Consider the following 20493-nt stretch of genomic DNA (forward strand, 5'->3'; position numbering starts at 1 on the left):
ACCTTGGGACAGTCCATAACTTTGTCCCATCATTCTCCAACAGATCTCTCAGCTTTCTCAAACGCACTGAACTGAACTGAATTATATTGAATTGAAATAAGTCCATACCTTGGCAACCTTGGGCCAGTTTGTAAGTGTGTCCCACCATTCTCAAATGAACCTATCAGCATTTACAAATGAAGTGAATTGGGCTGAAGTCTTTTGTAACGTTGGTATATCATTTTGTTTCTGCCACTCTTTAATGGATATCGAGATTTCCAATTGATTTGAATTTGAATTGAATTTAATCAAACTGAATTGGGTCCCATTCTTGGCAACCTTAAGCCAGCCCAAAACCTTGTCCCACCATCCAGTTCTTAACAACCCTGAGCCAGTCCATTGGAAAAGCTCTCCACCATTTCCCAATGCTATCAGTGTTATTGATTGATTTTAACTGAACTAAATTAAACTGAATTGAAATCAGTCCAGTCCAAACTGAATTGTGTTGAATTTAACTGAAATAAATTTGGTCCAGTTCTAGGGCCTACCTTGAGCCAGTCTATTGGAAAAGCCCCCACCCTTTCCCCAAGCCCCTATTAGTGTTATCAATTGCTTTGAATCGAATTGAACTGAATCAAATTTCAACTGAATTTCAACTGAATTGAAATCAGTCCAGTCCAAATCAAATTATGTTGAATTGAACTAAAATGAATTAGGTCCAGTTCTTGGGCCTACCTTGAGCCAGTCCATTGAGTCCATTGAGCCCCTATTAGTGTTATCAATTGCTTTGAATCGAATTGAATTGAACTGAATAGAATTTCAACTGAATTGAAATCAGTCCAGTCCTTTATCATAGACCAGGCCACAACTTTGTTCCACCAGAATCCGCTGCACCCGTCAGAATTCAGTCCAGCCCAGTACCTGATAACCGGGCTGGTCCTTATTTCTATTCAAACACTCTCTAATGCATCCATCAGCATCCCATAATAACTCCAGCTCACACACACCTCTCTGATTACCTGTCTCAGGTGTGTGTGTGTGTGTGTGTGTGTGTGTGTGTGCACAGGTCGAGGAAGACCCTCTGACAGCATTCTTACCTCACTGTCCTCTTTATAATACACACGTCCCACCACCACCGCACACATTCAGCACTGTGCAGCCGGGCACCTGCTTACCTGACTCAGGTGTGTCACACCTGGGGACGCCGGCAAAACCCGGGCTGGTTATTCCAGTGGGCTGGAGCGCTGGTGCGAGTCCACGCCCCTGCTGAGAGGAGCTGGGAGTGAAGACAGCTGGCAGGCAGTCAGGCAGGCAGGCAGTCACTCAGGCAGGCAGGCAGGGAGGCAGGCAGGCAGGGAGGCAGCTGGAGATCAGTGCGCTGCGCTTGATGTCCATCTCCAGCCTCAGCCAGTGGCACCATGCGAGCTCAGCCGTGTGTGTTTACGTCCTGAAGGAGCTCAGGAAGCTCAGTGACTCAACGTAGCCACCACACACACACACTCTCACACACACTTTGTGTTTTCTTTTGGCCTGAAACATCCACACACACACGCTTCCACCATGAGCAGAAGAACTCGTCGCTGGATTTTCCGAATTCTGCTGTGTGTGGGAATCATCTACCTGAAGATCGGGTGAGTTCCTGCCTGTGCTCCTCTTACTTTGAGCCACTTTGAGCAAAATAGGGCTTAAATAGGACTAGATCCAGCGTTCAGATCACAGTGAAGATATAGAAAGATCTTAATTCTTAGAAATGGATGTAGAAATGGAGTCTTCTGAAGCTTCAGTGAGCCTCAGCCTGAGCCACCTCAGCCTGAGCCACCTCAGGAAAGGCTGCAGGAGGAGACCTGCATTCATACAGTAGCAGCTGAAGTCCAAACAAAAGCAAATTTCAGATAAAACATGAAGCCCAAACCAGCTTAAACGTGTCTACCTCTTGACTTTTTGAAGATAATTCAGCAAAAGTATTATTTAACATCACTTTTAGGACTTTTTGGCGTGTTTCTGAAGCTCACAGCTACCTGCATTTCACCCACCTTACGGTGCCCTGACCCGTCCACAGTCTGGATAACAGCAGTGGCATCTGCACAGCTAGCTGCATCACTTTACACACATTTATATCAAATTTAAAGGCATTTTAAGAAGATTTTAATCCACGTAAACCTGCATTTCACTCATTTGCAACTAGTATTAACTTCAAATGTCATGCAAAAATAGCAATATTTGCACTATATGAAGAATTAGCCACTTTAACACCACCTTAAAGTCAACCAGCTGCTTCTGTAAAGTCTTCTGAAAGCCTGTAAATTCTGCACGTGTCGACGTCCAGAGAGACGTTTAGCGGTTATAGGAGATGCATAGAATTTGACACTATATAAATATATAATATAGGCTGAATTGAAGCAAGGCATGCTTTGCATTTTGATATTATGCTGTAAGGACGGTTGCTTTGCATCAAATTAAGGGCGCGCAGGGCTGCAAAGGGCTGCAAAGGGCTTGAGCGCGCGCGCGTTCTATTCTGCACATACAAAAACATGACGTTTTTCACTTTTTGACGTCACGCGAATCTAAATGTGCTTCTTTACGTCGAGTCCCAATTTCACGATGAACGGACCAATAGGAATGCTCCAAATGGACCTGCAGTGGAATCTTTCTTCATTGACTTCCATTGAAAGTTGGGACGTTTTTTTCCCTCTCCTGTAAAGTTGTGATTTTAGCATGGCAGTGACGTCATGTTTGTTATTATTATTATTATTATTATGATTTATGCTATGTGAGGAACCATATTGCAATAGAGATTAGCGGCTAACGAACCATCAACGGATTTAGCCTGTTAGTGCACTGGTTAGTGGCCCTAGTTTCAAGACTGCACTACATAGGGAGTAGGGGGCAATTTGAGGGGCAATTAGGAGGCAAGTCCTCAAGAGAGCCCAAACATGGCAAATTCTGCTCTTAGCCAGACATGCACACACACACACACATTTTGGGGCTTAGCGGTTAGAGCTCTGGGCTATTGATGACAGGGTTGTGGGTTCGATACCCGGGCTCGGAAAGCTGCCACTGTTGGGCCCTTGAGCAAGACCCTCTCTTCACCCTCTCTGCTCTCCGGACACTGGAGTTGGCTGCCCACCGCTCTGGGTGTTGGTGTGCTCACTGCCCCTAGTTCACTAGTGTGTGTGTGTTCACTGAAATACTCGCACCTTCTCTTATGCTAGACTGAAAAAAGGGATGTGATCTTCTCCAGATGAGTAAAATACACTATATGCCAAACCTTCAGTGCTGATTTTGAGGTGCTCTCCCTTCTCAAATTGGTGGTTAGACTCATGTGGGACCAGCAGAAATAGACGGGACGCTCTGGAGCTCCCAAGTCAAGCCGAGTGTGGCCTCGAGGGGTATGAAGCCCCTCAGCATTGAGCTGTGGAGCTGTGTTCTCTTGAGTGATGGAGCTCCATCCTTCCAATACTTTTAAGTGGGCCTGACCTCACTAATGCTCTTGTGACTTGCTGAATGCAATCAAATCTTCAAAGCAATGTTCCAACATCTGGGGGAAAAGACTTCTCTGAGAGTAGAGGTTGTTTCTTCAGCAAACTGCAGGACTAATGGTCTGTTAATACCCTTGATTTGAGAAGAAACAAGGATGAGGAGGTATCTACACATACTTCAAAATAGGGTTGCTACAAAGGGTCCTTTAAGGAATGCCATTAAAGAACCATTTGTGGTTCTGTGGTTCTGTGGTTCTTCACACATTATTTTTTATGGTTCTTCTATTTTACGAAACCCTTTGTTGCATCTTCAGAAGTATTGGGACACCTGCTCAGCCATTGATTCTTCCAAAATCAAGGGTATTAAAAAAGAGTGTATCCTTTTATACACCGTCTCTACTGTCCAGGGAAGAAGGCTTTCCTATAGATTTTGGAGGAGGATTGCTGTGAGGATCTGATTGCATTCAGCCATAAAAGCATTAGTGAGGTCAGGATGTTTGATGATCACCACCCCACCTCAGCCCAAACTCATCCAAAATTTTATTGGATGGAGCACCACCATCCATTATTCCAGAGTTCCTCCACAGCTCCTCAATGCTGGGGGGCTTTATACCCCTCTACTAGCCCACGCCTGGCATTAGGCAGCATGGTGCCAATAGGTTCATGTTCATCTGCTCCAGAGAGTCCTATTCTAATGGCAGCAATGGGTGCATTTATAGAAAGGGTGTCCACAAACATTTGGACATATAGTGTATCTAGTCTATTTGAATGATAGTAGTAGTGCATCACCTTTGTGCTGAAGCTTACACTACAGATTGTCCCTCTGGTCACTTTTTTAGGGGGTTCTCCTCGGTCATAGCTCTGGGAGCGAGCATCATCTGCAATAAGATCCCCGGCCTGGCTCCCCGGCAGCGGATCATCTGCCAGAGCCGTCCTGATGCCATCATTGTGATCGGAGAGGGGGCACAGATGGGCATCAACGAGTGCCAGTTCCAGTTTAAGCACGGCCGCTGGAACTGCTCTGCACTGGGAGAAAGGACCGTGTTTGGGAAGGAGCTGAAAGTGGGTAGGTTACATGACCTTACTAAACACCTTAGCAACCAGTGCTGTGCTGAGTGGGCTTATAGGGAATCCAACTTGAGGAGATGCAGCAGTGTTTCTAAATGACTGTAGACCACCCCCACAGGTGTGTAAAATCAAACCCCTAGCCCTGCAGTCGGTCTTTCTTACACACATCAGTGAAAGAATGGTCGGTTCTGAAGAGCTCACTGAACTCCAGCGTGGTTCTGTATGTAATAGGAGACACCGCTGCACCAACAACAACAATCTGGTGAAATTTCCTCCCTCCTAGATCTTCCTCCATCAGCTGTGAGTGGTGTTATTATTGAACAGTGGAAGAGTTTAGGAGGAACAGCTCACAGAGAGCAGCTCAGCCACCGAGTGTCTGTCAGACCACGTAAAGTTACAGAGCGGGGTCAGGGCCGAGTCCTGAGCTCAGAGCAGAGTGCAGAAAAGCCCCCAACTGACTCAGTACCTGCAGCAGAGCTCCAGACCTGCTGCTGCTGGTAGAGCTTAGAGCAGCTAAGGGGGACCAGCTCCATATTAATAAAGCCTATGACGTTTAAACGGGACGTCATAAAAAAGCTCCTGTGTGTAGCTGTCCGAAAACTTTTGTCCATTCTTTTTTTAACAGCTCCTACTTCCAGAGATGTTTTCGGGTGCTGCTACTGTGAGATATCGGTTCTCATAGAATGGCTCTCAGCCAATCACATCGTGAGGTCGGAACTAAATGTGGTATAATGAAGTGATATATGGTAATTTGTGGTAATTGTATTGCTGAGTATTATGACTGAGAGTGTTTTTACAGGCGAATCCAGCCCTAATCAGGTTCAAATCTCCGCTTATTTAAACTGCAGTACTGCTGTGTTGGAGGTCATTGTCAAAAGGTCTGATCTGATTCAAATCAAAAGGTTAATCTGACTTGAAAAGTTGAGGAAGTGATCGACCGGCTCAGCTCAGACTTCTGTCCCCGCATGCCTGAGATGTCTGCAGGATGATACGAGCGTGCGCTTGCTACCCTCGGCCATGCAAGCACCTGGAGGTGCACGCCCAAGCCCCCCATTCAGAGCTCAGTAAACGTAGCAAGAGCTACAGAACCTTCCTCATTACGTCTGTAAACGAACATTAATGTGATCGTCTATTTGATTGAGTAAAATGAATGCAGCATTTAGATACTCTTGGTTGCTCCCATTGCTGACACAGATGTGCAAATGCACACACACATGTGGAGAAGTACTGCTAATACAATAGGACGCTCTGGAGGAGATAATCATGAACCTATTGGCACCATGCCAATCCACCTAATGCCAGGCGTGGGCTAGAGAGGGGTATAAAGCCCCCCTCAGCATTGAGCTGTGGAGCAGTGGAAGAACTGTGTTCTCTGGAATGATGGATGGTGGAGCTCCATCCAGTACTTTTGGGTTGCGCTGGGGATGATGAGGTGGGGTGGTGATCAGCATCCAACATCCTGACCTCACTAACGCTCTTCTCACTGAATGCAATCAAATCCTCACAGCAATGCTCCTCCAAAATCTAGTAGAAAGTCTTCATCCCTGCACAGTAGAGACAGTTACGCCAACAAAAGCAAGATCAGATCTTTTTAATATCCTTGATTTTGGAAGAAAGGATAAAGAAGCAGGCGTCCGAATACTTTTTTTTGTTCATTTAGAACATAGAAACCATGCGAAGTTTGCTGTGAAAAGAGTTTGTATGAAACTCTAGCACATTTTAGTTCTATGTTTATTTCTGTTTATGATATTTATGATGATTTGAGCCTTTGGGTGAGTAGTAGTAGTAGTAGTATCTGTCAGAAACACTCAGAATTAGCAGACCTGTAAAGCAGCTTTCTGACAACATCTACTGTAAAACGTGGCACACAAACATAACTTTGACATAATTTGAAGCTGAAATTGATGAATGGACCAATAGAAAGGTCTGTTAAACCTTCTCTGATGGGCATTTCGTTGCTGACAGGATAAAACCTTGTAAAAGATCAGCTTCCCTTTACAATCACGATGAATGGACCGACAGAAATGGTCTTCAGTGATGGTGAATAAGATTAGGCTCTCTACAGTTCTGATTATCTTCCTCCACAGTGGCTCCTGTCAAGGGGTGGATCTACATGTTAGGCAGCAGGTGAAGAAACAGTCATGAAGGTTCCTGAAGGTGATGGAGGTGTTAAAAGCAGGTAAAACGGGCAAGCGTGAGAATCTGAGACACGAATCTGAGACGACTGGGTCAGAACATCTCCAAAACATCAACAGCAGGTCTTGTGGGGTGTTCCTCCCGGTATGCAGTCAGTGGTCAGTACCTACCAAAAGTTGCTCCAGGAAAGGACAAATTTCTCAGATCTGTTGAGACAGCACAACGTGGATCTACACAATATTAGGCATTAGGTGGTACTAATGTTATGGCTGATTCACTTTTTTTGACACATTGTGAATCTGGTCATTGGTCTTTACATTGCGTCAGAATTGCACAATGAATGGACCAATAGAAATGCTCCAAAATGACTTCAAATCTGTGAACTCTGTTCATTGACTAGGGAAGAGGGTTTTTTTTCTTCTCCTGTGAAGTTGCCATTTTAGAGATACAAGGTTTTTGCCTGCCAGCAATGCTATCCGAATCGGACAGAGTTGTTCTCTGGCCCGTTTAGCGCTCCTTGTGAAGCTGGACCAGCGTCAGCCGTGCCAGGCCTGAGTTGGATCAGGTTTAACAGACCAGGTTAGGAGGAGAAGTGTCAGTGTTAATCACTCCACTTTCCTAAATGTGCTCTCCTGAGAGAGCCACTCACATCTTTTTGTGCCATCTTATCTGCGTCCCTGGCATTTACAGCTAGCATGCTCTTTCCACGGGTATGGGTTACAAGGTATTTAGCTGAAAATAAAAGGGGGGGGACAAATTAGTGTATTTTCCTCCCCAGTTTAACTGGACTGCTGCAAATTGGAGTTTAGGAGGCAGTAGCATGGCCGTTACTGTAGCCTTTCTGTCAGCTCCAACCAGTCTGACCATTCTCTGTTGACCTCGTTCATCAATACTCAACCAGCCCTTCTGACACCAACAATCACACCATGCCGCCCCTTATCTGTGATGTTATGCAGTGCAATGCTGCCACATGATTGGTTGATTAAATAAATTGTGTGGGTGTAGAGGTCTTCCTAATACACGCACAGTAGGTGCACTTTATTGACAAAATTATTCGGACACCTATGCAAAACACCTACAGGAGCTTTTCTGACATCCCATTCTAAACCCATAGGCATTATTAATATGGAGCTGGTCCTCCTTTGCTCTAAGCTCTACCAGCAGCAGCAGGTCTGGAGCTCTGCTGCAGGTACTGAGTCAGTTGGAGGCTTTTCTGCTCTCTGCTCTGAGCTCAGCACTCGGCCCTGACCCCGCTCTGTAACTTTACGTGGTCTGACAGACACTCGGTGGACGCTGAGCTGCTCTCTGTGAGCTCTCTACAGTTCTGATAATCTTCCTCCACAGTGGCTCCTGTCAAGGGGTGGATCTACATGTTAGGCAGCAGGTGAAGAAACAGTCATGAAGGTTCCTGAAGGTGATGGAGGTGTTAAAAACAGGAAAAGTGGGCGAGCGTGAGAATCTGAGACACGAATCTGAGACGACTGGGTCAGAACATCTCCAAAACATCAGGCAGGTCCTGCTGGGTGTTCCTCCCGGGATGCAGTCAGTGGTCAGTACCTACTAGAAGTGCGCCAAAAAAGGACAACCAGTGAATTGGGACAGGGTCATGATGCTCATGGAGGTCCCATCTCACAGCTTACCACAGACCACCTGTAGTTTGCCAGCGCAAGGTGGATCTAGACAATATTAGGCAGGCGGTATTAATGTTATGGCTGATTCACTTTTTGACCTTATGTGAATCTGACCGTTGTTCTTTACATTGTATCAGAATTTCATGATGATTGGACCAATAGAAATGCTCCAAATTGACTTGGAATTAAATCTTTTTACATCCACTTCCATTGAAAGTTGCGAAGGTTTTTCCCTTCTCCTGTAAAGTTGCCATTTTGGAGATACTGTTTTTCTGCGACATCGGCAGTATGATTTATATATTTAAATAATTAATAAAAGTTAGATTAGTGCTGTTACAACAGGGTCATAGAGTTGGTCAAAGACACCAAGAGAATGGGTTAAGAGAATAATACCCACAGCCTTTGTACATCATCCCCAGTATTTTTGCAGAAAAGTCTGAAGTGACTGCAGGTGCTTTATCAGGGTAAGCTCATGATTTAGGACTTGAGCTGTCTCGCATATCAGCTTTAACGCTGCATCCCAGTTAGCTGGTATCTATATGCCGATAATGCAAACACTCCAGCGTGTGTAAATGATTTATGAAAAGGTAGATGTGCGATAACCTCAGGATGTAAGTGTTTACTCCCTCTGTGATAACACTAACGCACCATACACGGATCAATAGCCTTTCCTCGCTCTCATTCATTCCTACAGCTCCTCCGAACCCTCTGTGTGTGATTAGACTGGGGCTGGATCTTCGTTCCATTGCAGTACTGTGGTACCTGCCAGTGAGCTACCTCACCATGTAGGAAACTGGGGTTCGATTCCCTGTCTGGGTGACTGTGGTGCTGCGCTACACCAATAAGAGTCCTTGGGCAAGACTCCTAACACTACATTGGCCCACCTCTGTAATACGAATGACCTTGTAAGTCGCTCTGGATAAGAGGATCTGGATTACCTCAATACAAATGCAAGGCCTTCTTAACATAAAATTCATGGCAAACCCAAATGTTTACCATATATACACTCACTAGGCACTTTATTAGGAACACTATGTGAAACCTGATGTGGTCTGCTGTTGTTGTAGCTCATCCTCCTCAAGGTTGGACGGGGTGTGGTGGGTTTTCTGCTCTCGATAGTTGTACAGAGTGGATATCTGAGTTACTGTAGCCTTTCTGTTAGCTCCAACCAGTCTGACCGTTCTCTGTTGACCTCATTCATCGTACTCAACCAGCCCTTCTGACACCAACAATCACACCATGCTGAGATTACATTTTTCCTCCTTACCTGAAGCTGCTGCCCCTTAGCTGTGATGTTATGCAGTGCAATGCTGCCACATGATTGGTTGATTGAATAAAAAAATAAATGGTGTGGGTGTAGAGGTCTTCCTAATACATGCACAGTAGGTGCACTATATTGACAGAATTATTGGGACACCTATGCAAAACACCTACAGGATTGGCATTATTAATATGGAGCTGGTCCCTCTTTGCTCTAAGCTCTACCAGCAGCAGCAGGTCTGGAGCTCTGCTGCAGTTACTGAGTCAGTTGGAGGCTTTTCTGCACTCTGCTCTGAGCTCAGCCCTCGGCCCTGACCCCGCTCTGTACCTTTACGTGGTCTGACAGACACTTGGTGGCTGAGCTGCTCTCTGTGAGCTGTTCCTCCTAAACTCTTCCACTGTTCAATAATAACACCACTCACAGCTGATGGAGGAAGATCTAGGAGGGAAGGTCTAAATTTCACCAGCTGACTTGTTGTAGTTGTTGTTGGTGCAGCGGTGTCTCCTATTACATACAGAACCACGCTGGAGTTCAGTGAGCTCTTCAGAACCTCCCATTCTTTCACTGATGTGTGTAAGAAAGGCCGACTGCAGCTGTACCTGTAGCAATGTGACTGTATAAAACACCTGAATTCAATGATTACGAAGTGTGTCCCAATACTTTTGTCCACGTAGTGTATTAAAACAGCCTGTTTGTGTTTCAGGGAGTAAAGAGGCCGCGTTCACCTACGCCATCATCGCAGCAGGAGTGGCCCACGCCATCACAGCAGCGTGTACGCAGGGTAACCTGAGTGAGTGCAGCTGCGATAAGGAGAAACAGGGCTTCTACGGCCGAGGGGATGGTTGGAAGTGGGGTGGCTGCTCGGCCGACATCCGCTACGGCCTCGGCTTCTCCAAAGTGTTCGTGGACGCCCGGGAAATCAAACAGAGCGCCAGGACACTCATGAACCTCCACAACAACGAAGTGGGACGAAAGGTACGGCCCTGATGGTGCAACATCTGCTTCTATTACACATCTGTAATTGTCATACAGGGACACTGGTGGCTTTTGGATGCAGTACAGTGTTGGGTGTGGATCAGCTAGAAATAATATTGGTAAATAACAGGGACGGCACAGTGGGGGGGGGGGGGTACTGGCTAGGTGGAGGGGGCCCTCAAGAGACTTGGTCTGAAGAGTTTATCATCATGAAATCAAGAGCTACAGAGTCAGATTAGGTCAAAAAGTGAAAAATTACAAGGTTTTCATGACAATGACAATATACAAACCAGAGTAGCCTTTAGAACAAGGTTCTTCAGTTCCAGTCCTGGAGGCCCAGTGTCCAGTGTTTGAGTCAACTTTTAATAGAGCAAGGAACTCACCCTGCCGGACACTGGCCTTCCTGGACCAAACTTGAAGAACCCTGCATTGAACCATTACATTTCTTGCTATTTTTCTTGAAGTTTATTGAATCAGGTTGTGTTAGCCCAGGCTATGCAGGACAGCTGGCCAAATGATGAGTGATGAATAGACCATATATTAGACCATGAAAAACCCGAAACTGTCTAAAACTGAGACTGATATGCACCGAGCTAGAAAATAGAACAATGGCCTACTGGCCTGCTGCGGTATTAGTTATTATTTGGCTGTGGGTTATTGGCAAAATAGTAGCTGTGATAGAAAGCAGCTTTTATTCCATGCTTTATGGACTAAATCAGGTGTGTTTGGTCAGAAAAACTCAAAACTGGGTCCAGGTCCAGGATTGGAAGCCACTCATAGCCGTAGGCCACAGCCATATGTGTAATACTATACTGCTAAAAACAACACTATTACTATCTGATTGTCTATTATAATGCAAAAATCCTATTGTTACTTACAATCAGTGAACAATCTGCTTTTATTCCATTATTTTTAATAATTAATAATAATTAGGGTTCGGGTATTAAGCTAGAGAAAACCCAAGGACTCTACTCTCAAGCGTTATTAGTTAATTATCATATTATTATTATTACTATTATTATTTGGATGGATCCTTAGTGCCTAAATGAAACCAGTGCTAGAGGAACACTTGCTTTTTCCATTGTTTAGAAATCTAGTGGTCAGGGCAAACCCACCGCTGTCCAGAACTGAGATCCACTGAGCCAAAACCTGGAGATCCATAATGATGGCTCACTGTACGATGATTAGGATTAGCTCGTTAGTACATTATTATGATTTTGCTTTGTATTCCTGGCTCAATTATGGCTTTGACCTCCTGTATGAGCTAAACTGGGTTGTGTGAGATCAGAGAAGACCCCAAACTAACAACTACTGAGAGAAAACAGTAGCTGTAGCATTATAGCTTACCGTATTGTGAAGCATTACTAGCTAATTAGTATGTTTTTGATGTTTGGCGGTCTATTATTGGGCAAATAAAAGCTTTGTCCCTGTTATACATGCTTCATGAATACGTTCATAGAACTTTTAATGAACTGAGACAGGTGTGTTAAGCCAGGAGCTACAAAACTAGAGATGTACTGTATAATTACAGCTTTTGCACTGTGCAGTGCTATTAGTTATCATTACGTTATTCTTATTGGACTGTCCGTTATTGGCCAAATGATGGCTTTGACCTAAATCGGTTCCAGTGAGTGGATCAGAAGAAAGTCAGTGAGGCCGAGGGAGTCAGTCGAGTTGGCACGGTGGTGCCTGGTCGTCAACAGGCTGGCGCTGAGGCCAAGACTGAGCTGGCAGCGCAATAATGGGAAGCTTTTTGGGGTAAGAGCAGTTTAAGTGGCAGAGTTTGATTACAAACTAGATCAGAGAATGGCAAACACACTGGAGCTGCACAAAAGCCTTCGCTCCCCCATGTTCTGCTCAGTTTACGCCACTGACTCACACCACGATCCCCTATAGGCCACATCTCTTCATCTACTGGTGAAAAAGGTAACATGTTTCATCTTTGACGCCCTGTTTTTTGTTTTGCACTCCTTTTTTTCTCGCTTTCCCAAAGCGCCTGGCGCTATTAAATGCATTTTTCACTTTCACCTGCATCTGAAAGTGCTCCCCACCTCCAGCTGCCTTTGATGTGGTGCGAGTTAATATCTTGGGCTAAATCTCCAGCCTAAATTGTCCCGATAAAAGCCTTCTGTCGTGCCTGCGTATGAAAAACATGCATTCTTCTCGTCATAAGCAGATCAAGTGAACCCTTAGGCTGGCTTTACTTTCTGACAACTTAAGGGACTTGGAATTGACAGGAAAACACATTTTCATAACTTAATTACCGAAAGTAAAGCCTCCTGTAGTTAACAACAGTTCAACCAAGCAATCAAAACATCACAATGTAGCACGTTACATTATTGACAATGATTGTAATGCTTATTAGCTGGTATATGGTTTGCTTATTTAAAGCCATGCTCTGTCTCTCTTATAACTATATTAGTCTTCATTAATATCAGTTCCATAGGTCCCAAAATAGAACCCTGTGGAACTCCATAAGCATCTGCTAAACCAAAACTATAACCAAATCATTTATTATAGCTTCTGCATTAGGATTAATTAACAAAAAATGGTAGCTGTATGTCTTGCTTGTCTTGCAGACATTAGCAAAACCTAGCAATACAATATGTATCACGATACAGGGGTTACGAATTAATACATTGCTGATTGAACCAGCAACCTTCTGGTCTTAAGCTCGCCTCTCTAATTTTTAGCCCACAGTATACCTGTCTATATAATCAGTGGAACCAGTGCTGTTCATTTTCTCTCAACACCCCCACACCTTGCCAGTCCAGGGGATTAAACCAACAACCTTCTGGTCCTAAGCTTGCCTCTCTAATTTTTAGCCCACAGTATACCTGTCTATATAATCAGTGGAACCAGTGCTGTTCCAGTGCTGTTCCTTCTCTCTCAACACTCCCATATCCTGCTGGTCTAGGGGATTGAACCAACAACCTTCTGGTTCCAAGCCTGCTTTTCATATATATAATAAGCATATATATACAAATGATACATTTGTATAAAATATGAAACCTTTCACAAAGAATTGCTTTCATGTAACCAGTGGAACTTGGGCATCAAACATGCAACCACATAATCAATAACCCAGCACTCCAGCCAGCGAGACACCACTGCCCTGAAGGCTGCTATTTAAGCCACTAATCAGTACAGCTGCTTTGCGTCATCCTGTAGAGGGTGTAAAATTATAAAGCATGTAATACGATCGGGGTGCCCAAACTTTTGCATAAGGCTTCAAAACTGCTCTGCCCCGCCGGGGCGACACGGAATAACCCCCCTCTCTGCTCCCAGTTGGGTTTAATGAGGAGGAAAAGAAGTCTCCATCTTTGTGTCTGGCATGTTCCACTCTCTGTCACAGAGAGGCGATTCATGGCTGGAAACCCGTCCCCTCACTCACCCAGGCCGATTCACAGCGGCCGTTTTTTCCCCCCTCTTGGCGCATAGTTGAATTCACGCTGGCTTATCTAAATGGCAAAATTGCCTCTTAGTGTACTGACTACGCTTCCAGGTTCATTCTATCTGTACGTTTTGTCTCCAGGCTGCTAAAAGAGGCCTCTGTTGGAAAGGCTCCCCTCCTGAATCTTAATTTATGCTGGCCAATGTAATGACATTGGGTAAGATCCCAGCTATCGTTGCCCACCGCTAAACAGGAGATAACAAAGGCTGTCGGTAGTTTTAGCCGCCGGGATGTTAACGGATAAGTGACTCCGAAAAGGCCATTTGATTGGTGGTGTGCGGGTAAAGAGAGGAACTTTGTGAGAGGCTGACAATACAGCAGGGCCTGTTTTGCCGAATGACTTTTAGAAGGACATTTTTTCGAGGTACACCACAGCTCTTTCTCTGTCATGCGTTATCAGAGCATGCTCATCATTACCTGAGACGTAGAAGGCTGTAACTGCTAGTTTGGCATATAGTCATGGGTGTCCAATGCCTTTACAGATCACTGGGCTGATAGCACACTGGAAAACGTGATGCACTGAATTTCCAAAAGTTTGTGGACACCCCTTGTAATGAATGCGTTTAGCTACTTTAAGTCACACTTATCACTGACAGAGATGTGCAAATGCACACAAACACAGCTTGCCAATAGATTAGGACTCTCTGGAGCAGCTTAAATGCCAAGCCTAATGCCAAGCGTGGGCTGGAGGGGTAAAAGCCTCCATTAAAAATGTAAATAAACAGGCGTGTTAAATGATATTTGAGCACATACTTACTACACCATTTGGACAAAAGTATCGGGACACCTGCTCATTCACAAGGAGATATATATATATGTATATATATATATATATATATATATATAAGGCTTTCTACTATTGGATGGAGCACCAACTATCCATCATTCCAGAGAACACAGTTCGACTCCACAGCTCAATGCTAGAGGGGCTTTACACCCCACTAGCCCAATGGTGTTTATGTTTATCTGCTCCAGAGAGTCCTATTCTATTGACAGTACTTCTCCACAGGGATTAGACAAGCTGTGTGTGTATGTGCATTTGCACATCTGTATCAGCAATAGGTTCAACTTTGGATCGAGGGGCGTCCACAAACATTTGTACATATAATGTAGCTCATTTGAGCCATCTTCTCCATTGAGCCCTTTCCTCAACCCTGCTCCGTTCTCCTTGTGTAAGTTGAGGTACAACCACACACACATAGCCTGATACCTGATATCTGTGCTTGTGTGTACACTATAGACAGAGTTACTCCATCAGTCACACTACGTTCATTCATCACGCTACAGCTGGACTAGAGAAAGTGAACTTCTCCTGACATGGAGATAAGTTCTAGGGGCACCTTGAGCCACCTCGTTATTGTTGGGAGGTATTCACTTAATCTTGATTTAGTGTCAGATTGCAGATCTTCCCCAGCGTTAAGCATTTTTTACATTGTTAGTGTGCACTCGTATGTATGCGTGTAGTTTCTGAGGCACTAGCCTGAAAACTAAGCCTGACGATTGGCCGAGACATGTTTAGTGTCTGAGGTTTGCTACAATTCAGGCTTCAAGATGATTCCAGCTGCTGCTTTTAGCTATCTTTACTATACTATACTAGTACTATATTTACTTTACTTTACTTACTTTACATTTAGCTCTTAACTCTTATCCAGAGCGACTTACAAAGTTACTCATATTACAGAGGAGGGCCAACATAGTGTTAGGAGTCTTGCCCAAGGACTCTTATTGATGTAGTGCAGCATACCCAGTCACCCAGACCGGGAATCGAACCCCAGTCTCCCACATAGTGTGGGAGCTCCCTGGCCAGTAGTGGTGTTACCTGTTGCACCACACCAACCACAATACTATATATACTATAGTATATATACTATCTAATATACTAGTGTCCATTTGTATACATAACAGTAAGTCATCAGCCATCAGCAGCCATAACATTAAAACTTGGGATGCAATAATTAGACGTTTCTGTTCTGAAACCGATACCGATCAATATCCGATACTTGAGGCATCAGGATTGACTCAAATTCAGAGTCTGTGAGACCAAATAGGAGCTAGCAGATCCTGCCTTCTCGATTCTCCATATATGATAGACCAGCTGTGGCTGAGGTTTAATAGAGATCAGGTTAGATAGGCTAGGTCTTGCTGTTTGCTATGATCTGTGTATCATGTCTGATGAAGCCTAGAATACCGGCAGTGCGGGAATCGGGTTCAGGGAATGAATCGGTCCCATAGATCTGCCTAATTGTCCGATACCCGATCCAGCTCATTTTTGTTAGTATCGGGACTGATATCCGATCCTAGTATCAGATCAAGTATCAGAAAGTATCAGGTCCCGCTTATGCTGCCAGAACAGTTCTGACTATGGTGCTCCATCTAATATTTTTGGGAGTTTGAGAGTCGGGGATGAGATGGGGTGGCGATCATCCAACATCCTGACCTCACTGACGCAGAATGCAATTAAATCCTCACAACTATGCTCCTCCAAAATCTAGTAGAAAACCTTCAACAAAAGTAGGATCAACTGTTGAATGTTTGAATACCCTCGATTTCAGAAGAAACACATGTTTGAATGAGCAGGTGTCCCAATACTTTTGTCAGTACAGTGTAGATTAGCCCTGTAGCTCCACTTTAAAACCGAAGAAGTCTGAACTGTAAACAATCTCTCCCTCTGTCCAGGTCCTGGAGCGGAACATGCGCCTGGAGTGCAAGTGCCACGGCGTGTCCGGCTCGTGCACCACCAAAACCTGCTGGACGACGCTGCCCAAGTTCCGCGAGCTGGGCTATCTCCTAAAAGAGAAGTACTCGCAAGCAGTCCATGTGGAGCCGGTGAAAGCCAGCCGCAACAAGCGGCCCACCTTCCTCAAGATCAAAAAACCCTTCTCCTACCGCAAGCCCATGGACACGGACCTGGTCTACATAGAGAAGTCGCCCAGCTACTGCGAGCCGGACCCCATAACGGGCAGTGTGGGCACCCATGGTCGTGTCTGCAACAAGACGCTGACCCACCACGCAGGAGGCTGCGACCTGATGTGCTGTGGCCGAGGATACAACACGCACCAGTACTCACGAGTGTGGCAGTGCAACTGCAAGTTCCTCTGGTGCTGCTACGTCAAGTGCAACACCTGCACTGAGCGGACAGAGGTGTATACGTGTAAATGAGGGTTTGCTCGGGTCGCCCACCCTGCGTGGTGGTTCAGTGAGTGCACAGTAAGCTGTCAGCATGTTTTGTGCTGCCTGCGGCGTTCCAGGACCTGACTTGAGATGTAATTGCTGTTGTCTTCTTTGCACAATGCCTCCTTAAGGGATGTAACCATGAGCGTCAGTGCTGTACACTGGAGACAGTGTCCCGCAGACTTGAAAATGACTATAAAATGGGACAAAAAGTCTTCCATTGCTGAACTGAACGGACTCTGCTGACCGTATTAGACCCTACACTGGAATAAATGGCCAGCAGCAGGACAAGGAAGAGACAACGACAGTAGCCCTGGTCTTGTTACAGTGCTTTCCATTGGTGAAAGCATCCAGTAGACATTAAAATGACTTGCAATCAAAAAAAGTGACCAACAACAACACTGACCGTGGTCCATTCTGTCCATCCTACCAGGGCGTTCTGGTCTCATGAGGTCCCCGGCATCGATACAGTGTTTTACAATGGACAAATGTCCAGCAGACTTTACAGTTGACTACTAAATATTAAAAATGCAGTGATAATTGGACGCATTGCACTTGCTGGACCTTAGAATTGTGGTGCTTTACACTGGGAAAGTGTCTAGCAGATGTTTAAATGGCTATAGAAAGGACACAAACAGCAAAAGGAGACTTTCTTGACCTGCTGGACTCAATGAGGCCAATGCTTTACACCAAGTAAAACCTCTAGTGGACTTGAAATGTTCTGTAGTCCTTAGAAATGTGGTGTTTTACACTGGAAAAGTGTCTAGCAGATGTTCAAATGGCTATAGAAATGGAAGCCAACAGTGATAGTGGTGTTTCTGGACCTGCTGGACTCAATGAGGTCAATCCTTTACACTAAGACAAGCATCTAGTGGACTCTAAACAGACTGTAGAATGGGACAAAACGTAAAAGTGGCCTTTCTGGCCTTTCTGGACTCAGTAAGGTCAATGTTTTACATTAGAAAAAGCATCTAGCAGACTTTAAGCATACTGTTAAATTGGACAAAACACTAATGGTGGCCCTGCTGGACTCAGTGAGGTCAGTGTTTTACACATAGGAAGGCATGTAGCAGAATTTAACACGACTTGGAAATATTGGATATTCTGGATTGAGAAAGCTGGACGTTCTTCTTGGAGAAACCTGGATATAATTGCAAATAATAATGGTCACCATAGCCTTGCTGGACTTCACAAGTCGGAAAGCATGTAGCAGTCTTTACAATGACAGTAGCGATGGACAATACAACCATGGACCTGGAGCTGCTGGACCCTACTGTGTATATTCTGTCGGTTAGCCAAGCTCCAGTCCAGGACTTCAAAATGACCCTGTAATGTAAAAAAACAACACCACAAAAACAATGACGGTGGCTCTGAACATGCCAGACACGATGGTGTCCATTCCTACTAATGCCCAATCCAGCCTGGATTCATCAGCACTCTGTCTTCATCAGGCTCTGCTGACCTTATTAGGCCCGCGGCGTCGGCGCAGCTCGGGCGAGTCTGGAGCTGTCTGAAATGTGTCTAAGCACTAGACTTTTCTCCACCCTTGATCGATGTTAGACTGATAATGATAGGTGTGTGCACCTTGACATGTGGGACATTACGCGATAAGCCTCCCTTGACGGGGACGCCGACAATTCATTCAAAGAACTTAAACGTTTTATTTATTTATTAAGCAAGCTACTGTCATCTGTCATGCCACGGTGACCTACTGTACGAAATAGTTGGTAGGAGGTTGGTCGTGGAGTCTTGCATGTCTTCAAATGTTGAGAGTAGATTCACACTGGAACCTGACAATGCTTACTGAGAGGCAGTGGATCCTGCAGTGGTGGCCTGTTGTAGCATTGCATGTCTACACTCTTAAAAATAGAAGTGCTAGAAAGGGTTCTTCTAAGCAGTGCCATAGCAGAACCATTTTTGGGTTCATAAGTGGAATTATGACGGAAATTAATTTTGGGAGATGGACCACGCCCCAACTCCTTCTCCACAGCCCTTATACCCTTCACTCTCACCTACCACCTTCCATCTTCCCCTTACTCATCTCACCTACCCCCCCCAGAACTCCAGCCCAAGTCGTACCAGCTCCATGGGCGCATTAACCATTTTTAAGAGAGATATGAGTGTGAGGAACCTTTTAGCTGCTCGAGAACCTTCTTGAAACCTATAATAGAACCAAAAATGGTTCTTTATGACACCACAAGTGTTTTTTCTATGGCATCGATTAACCTAGACCCTTTGTAGCGCCTGTATTTGTAAGAATGTGCTAGTTTTACTAATGGCATGCTTTCCGTGAGCAATTTCCCTTTTATTTGCTGCTAGTCTGGAGATTCACATATGGTGGGATAGTGGAGAAAAAAAAAGAAAACTACTGATATCAAGCTTAATTTGACCTGGAATCGTGCAATTCCCAGACAAATGGAATTTACACTGAAAATAATTGGTAAGAGAATATATTTTGTGAAAGAGTATTTTTATATGAATGTTTTATTTATATGTTTTTTTTTCTTCTCCTCAATTTTGCATCACCTCTAAACCTGGTTATGCAACACTTATGGAATTATGGGCGACATTTACATGGTTATACCTGAAGATGGTAGTGTCATTAAAATCAAGCATATGCATTCCGCTGATTTACTGTGTCCTGTCAACAGTTCTTAAATGTAATGATCACGTCTGTTTGATACAGCGTTTGCATGCACTTATACATCTAAAAGCTATAGGGAATATGCACTGAAGCCACGTTCCCGCTGGACACGCCCCCTTTAGTCGGACTGAGTGGAAAAACATTCAGCATTATGGTTGCAGCGTTGATTAGGGAGAAGGACCAAACTGGGACTGAAACCAGCGACTATCTGCTCAGGTTAAAGGCAGCGATTCATCCACATTACCAAAGAAACAATAGTCCATAGACAGCGATGTGTAGCCAGACACGATGTGTAGCCGGACGCAGCATGGCTTTTCAGTCACAGCCTGGGTTTTCAGTCACAGCCTGGGTTTTCAGTCTCTGCCTGGGTTTTCAGTCTCTGCCTGGGTTTTCAGTCACAGCCTGGGTTTTCAGTCTCTGCCTGGGTTTTCAGTCTCTGCCTGGGTTTTCAGTCACAGCCTGGGTTTTCAGTCTCTGCCTGGGTTTTCAGTCTCAGCCTGGGTTTTTAGTTACAGCCTGGGTTTTTAGTTACAGCCTGGGTTTTCAGTCTCAGCCTGGGTTTTCAGTCTCAGCCTGGGTTTTCAGTCTCTGCCTGGGTTTTCAGTCACGGCCTGGGTTTTCAGTCACGGCCTGGGTTTTCAGTCTCTGCCTGGGTTTTCAGTCTCTGCCTGGGTTTTCAGTCACAGCCTGGGTTT

General features: G+C 44.9%; 1 protein-coding gene across 1 annotated transcript; it reads left to right on the top strand.

Annotated features, from left to right (window-relative positions):
* The first annotated feature begins 1539 nt into the window (after positions 1–1539).
* On the top strand, positions 1540–17142 carry wnt7ab (wingless-type MMTV integration site family, member 7Ab). The gene is made up of 4 exons (XM_072696132.1): positions 1540–1610; positions 4298–4524; positions 10258–10529; positions 16660–17142. The coding sequence occupies exons 1-4, from the start codon at positions 1540–1542 to the stop codon at positions 17140–17142; spliced, it is 1053 nt and encodes a 350-aa protein (XP_072552233.1).
* The last annotated feature ends 3351 nt before the right edge of the window (positions 17143–20493 follow it).

The sequence above is a fragment of the Salminus brasiliensis genome, chromosome 14 (assembly GCF_030463535.1).
Source record: "Salminus brasiliensis chromosome 14, fSalBra1.hap2, whole genome shotgun sequence".
Classification (NCBI taxonomy): Eukaryota; Metazoa; Chordata; class Actinopteri; order Characiformes; family Bryconidae; genus Salminus; species Salminus brasiliensis.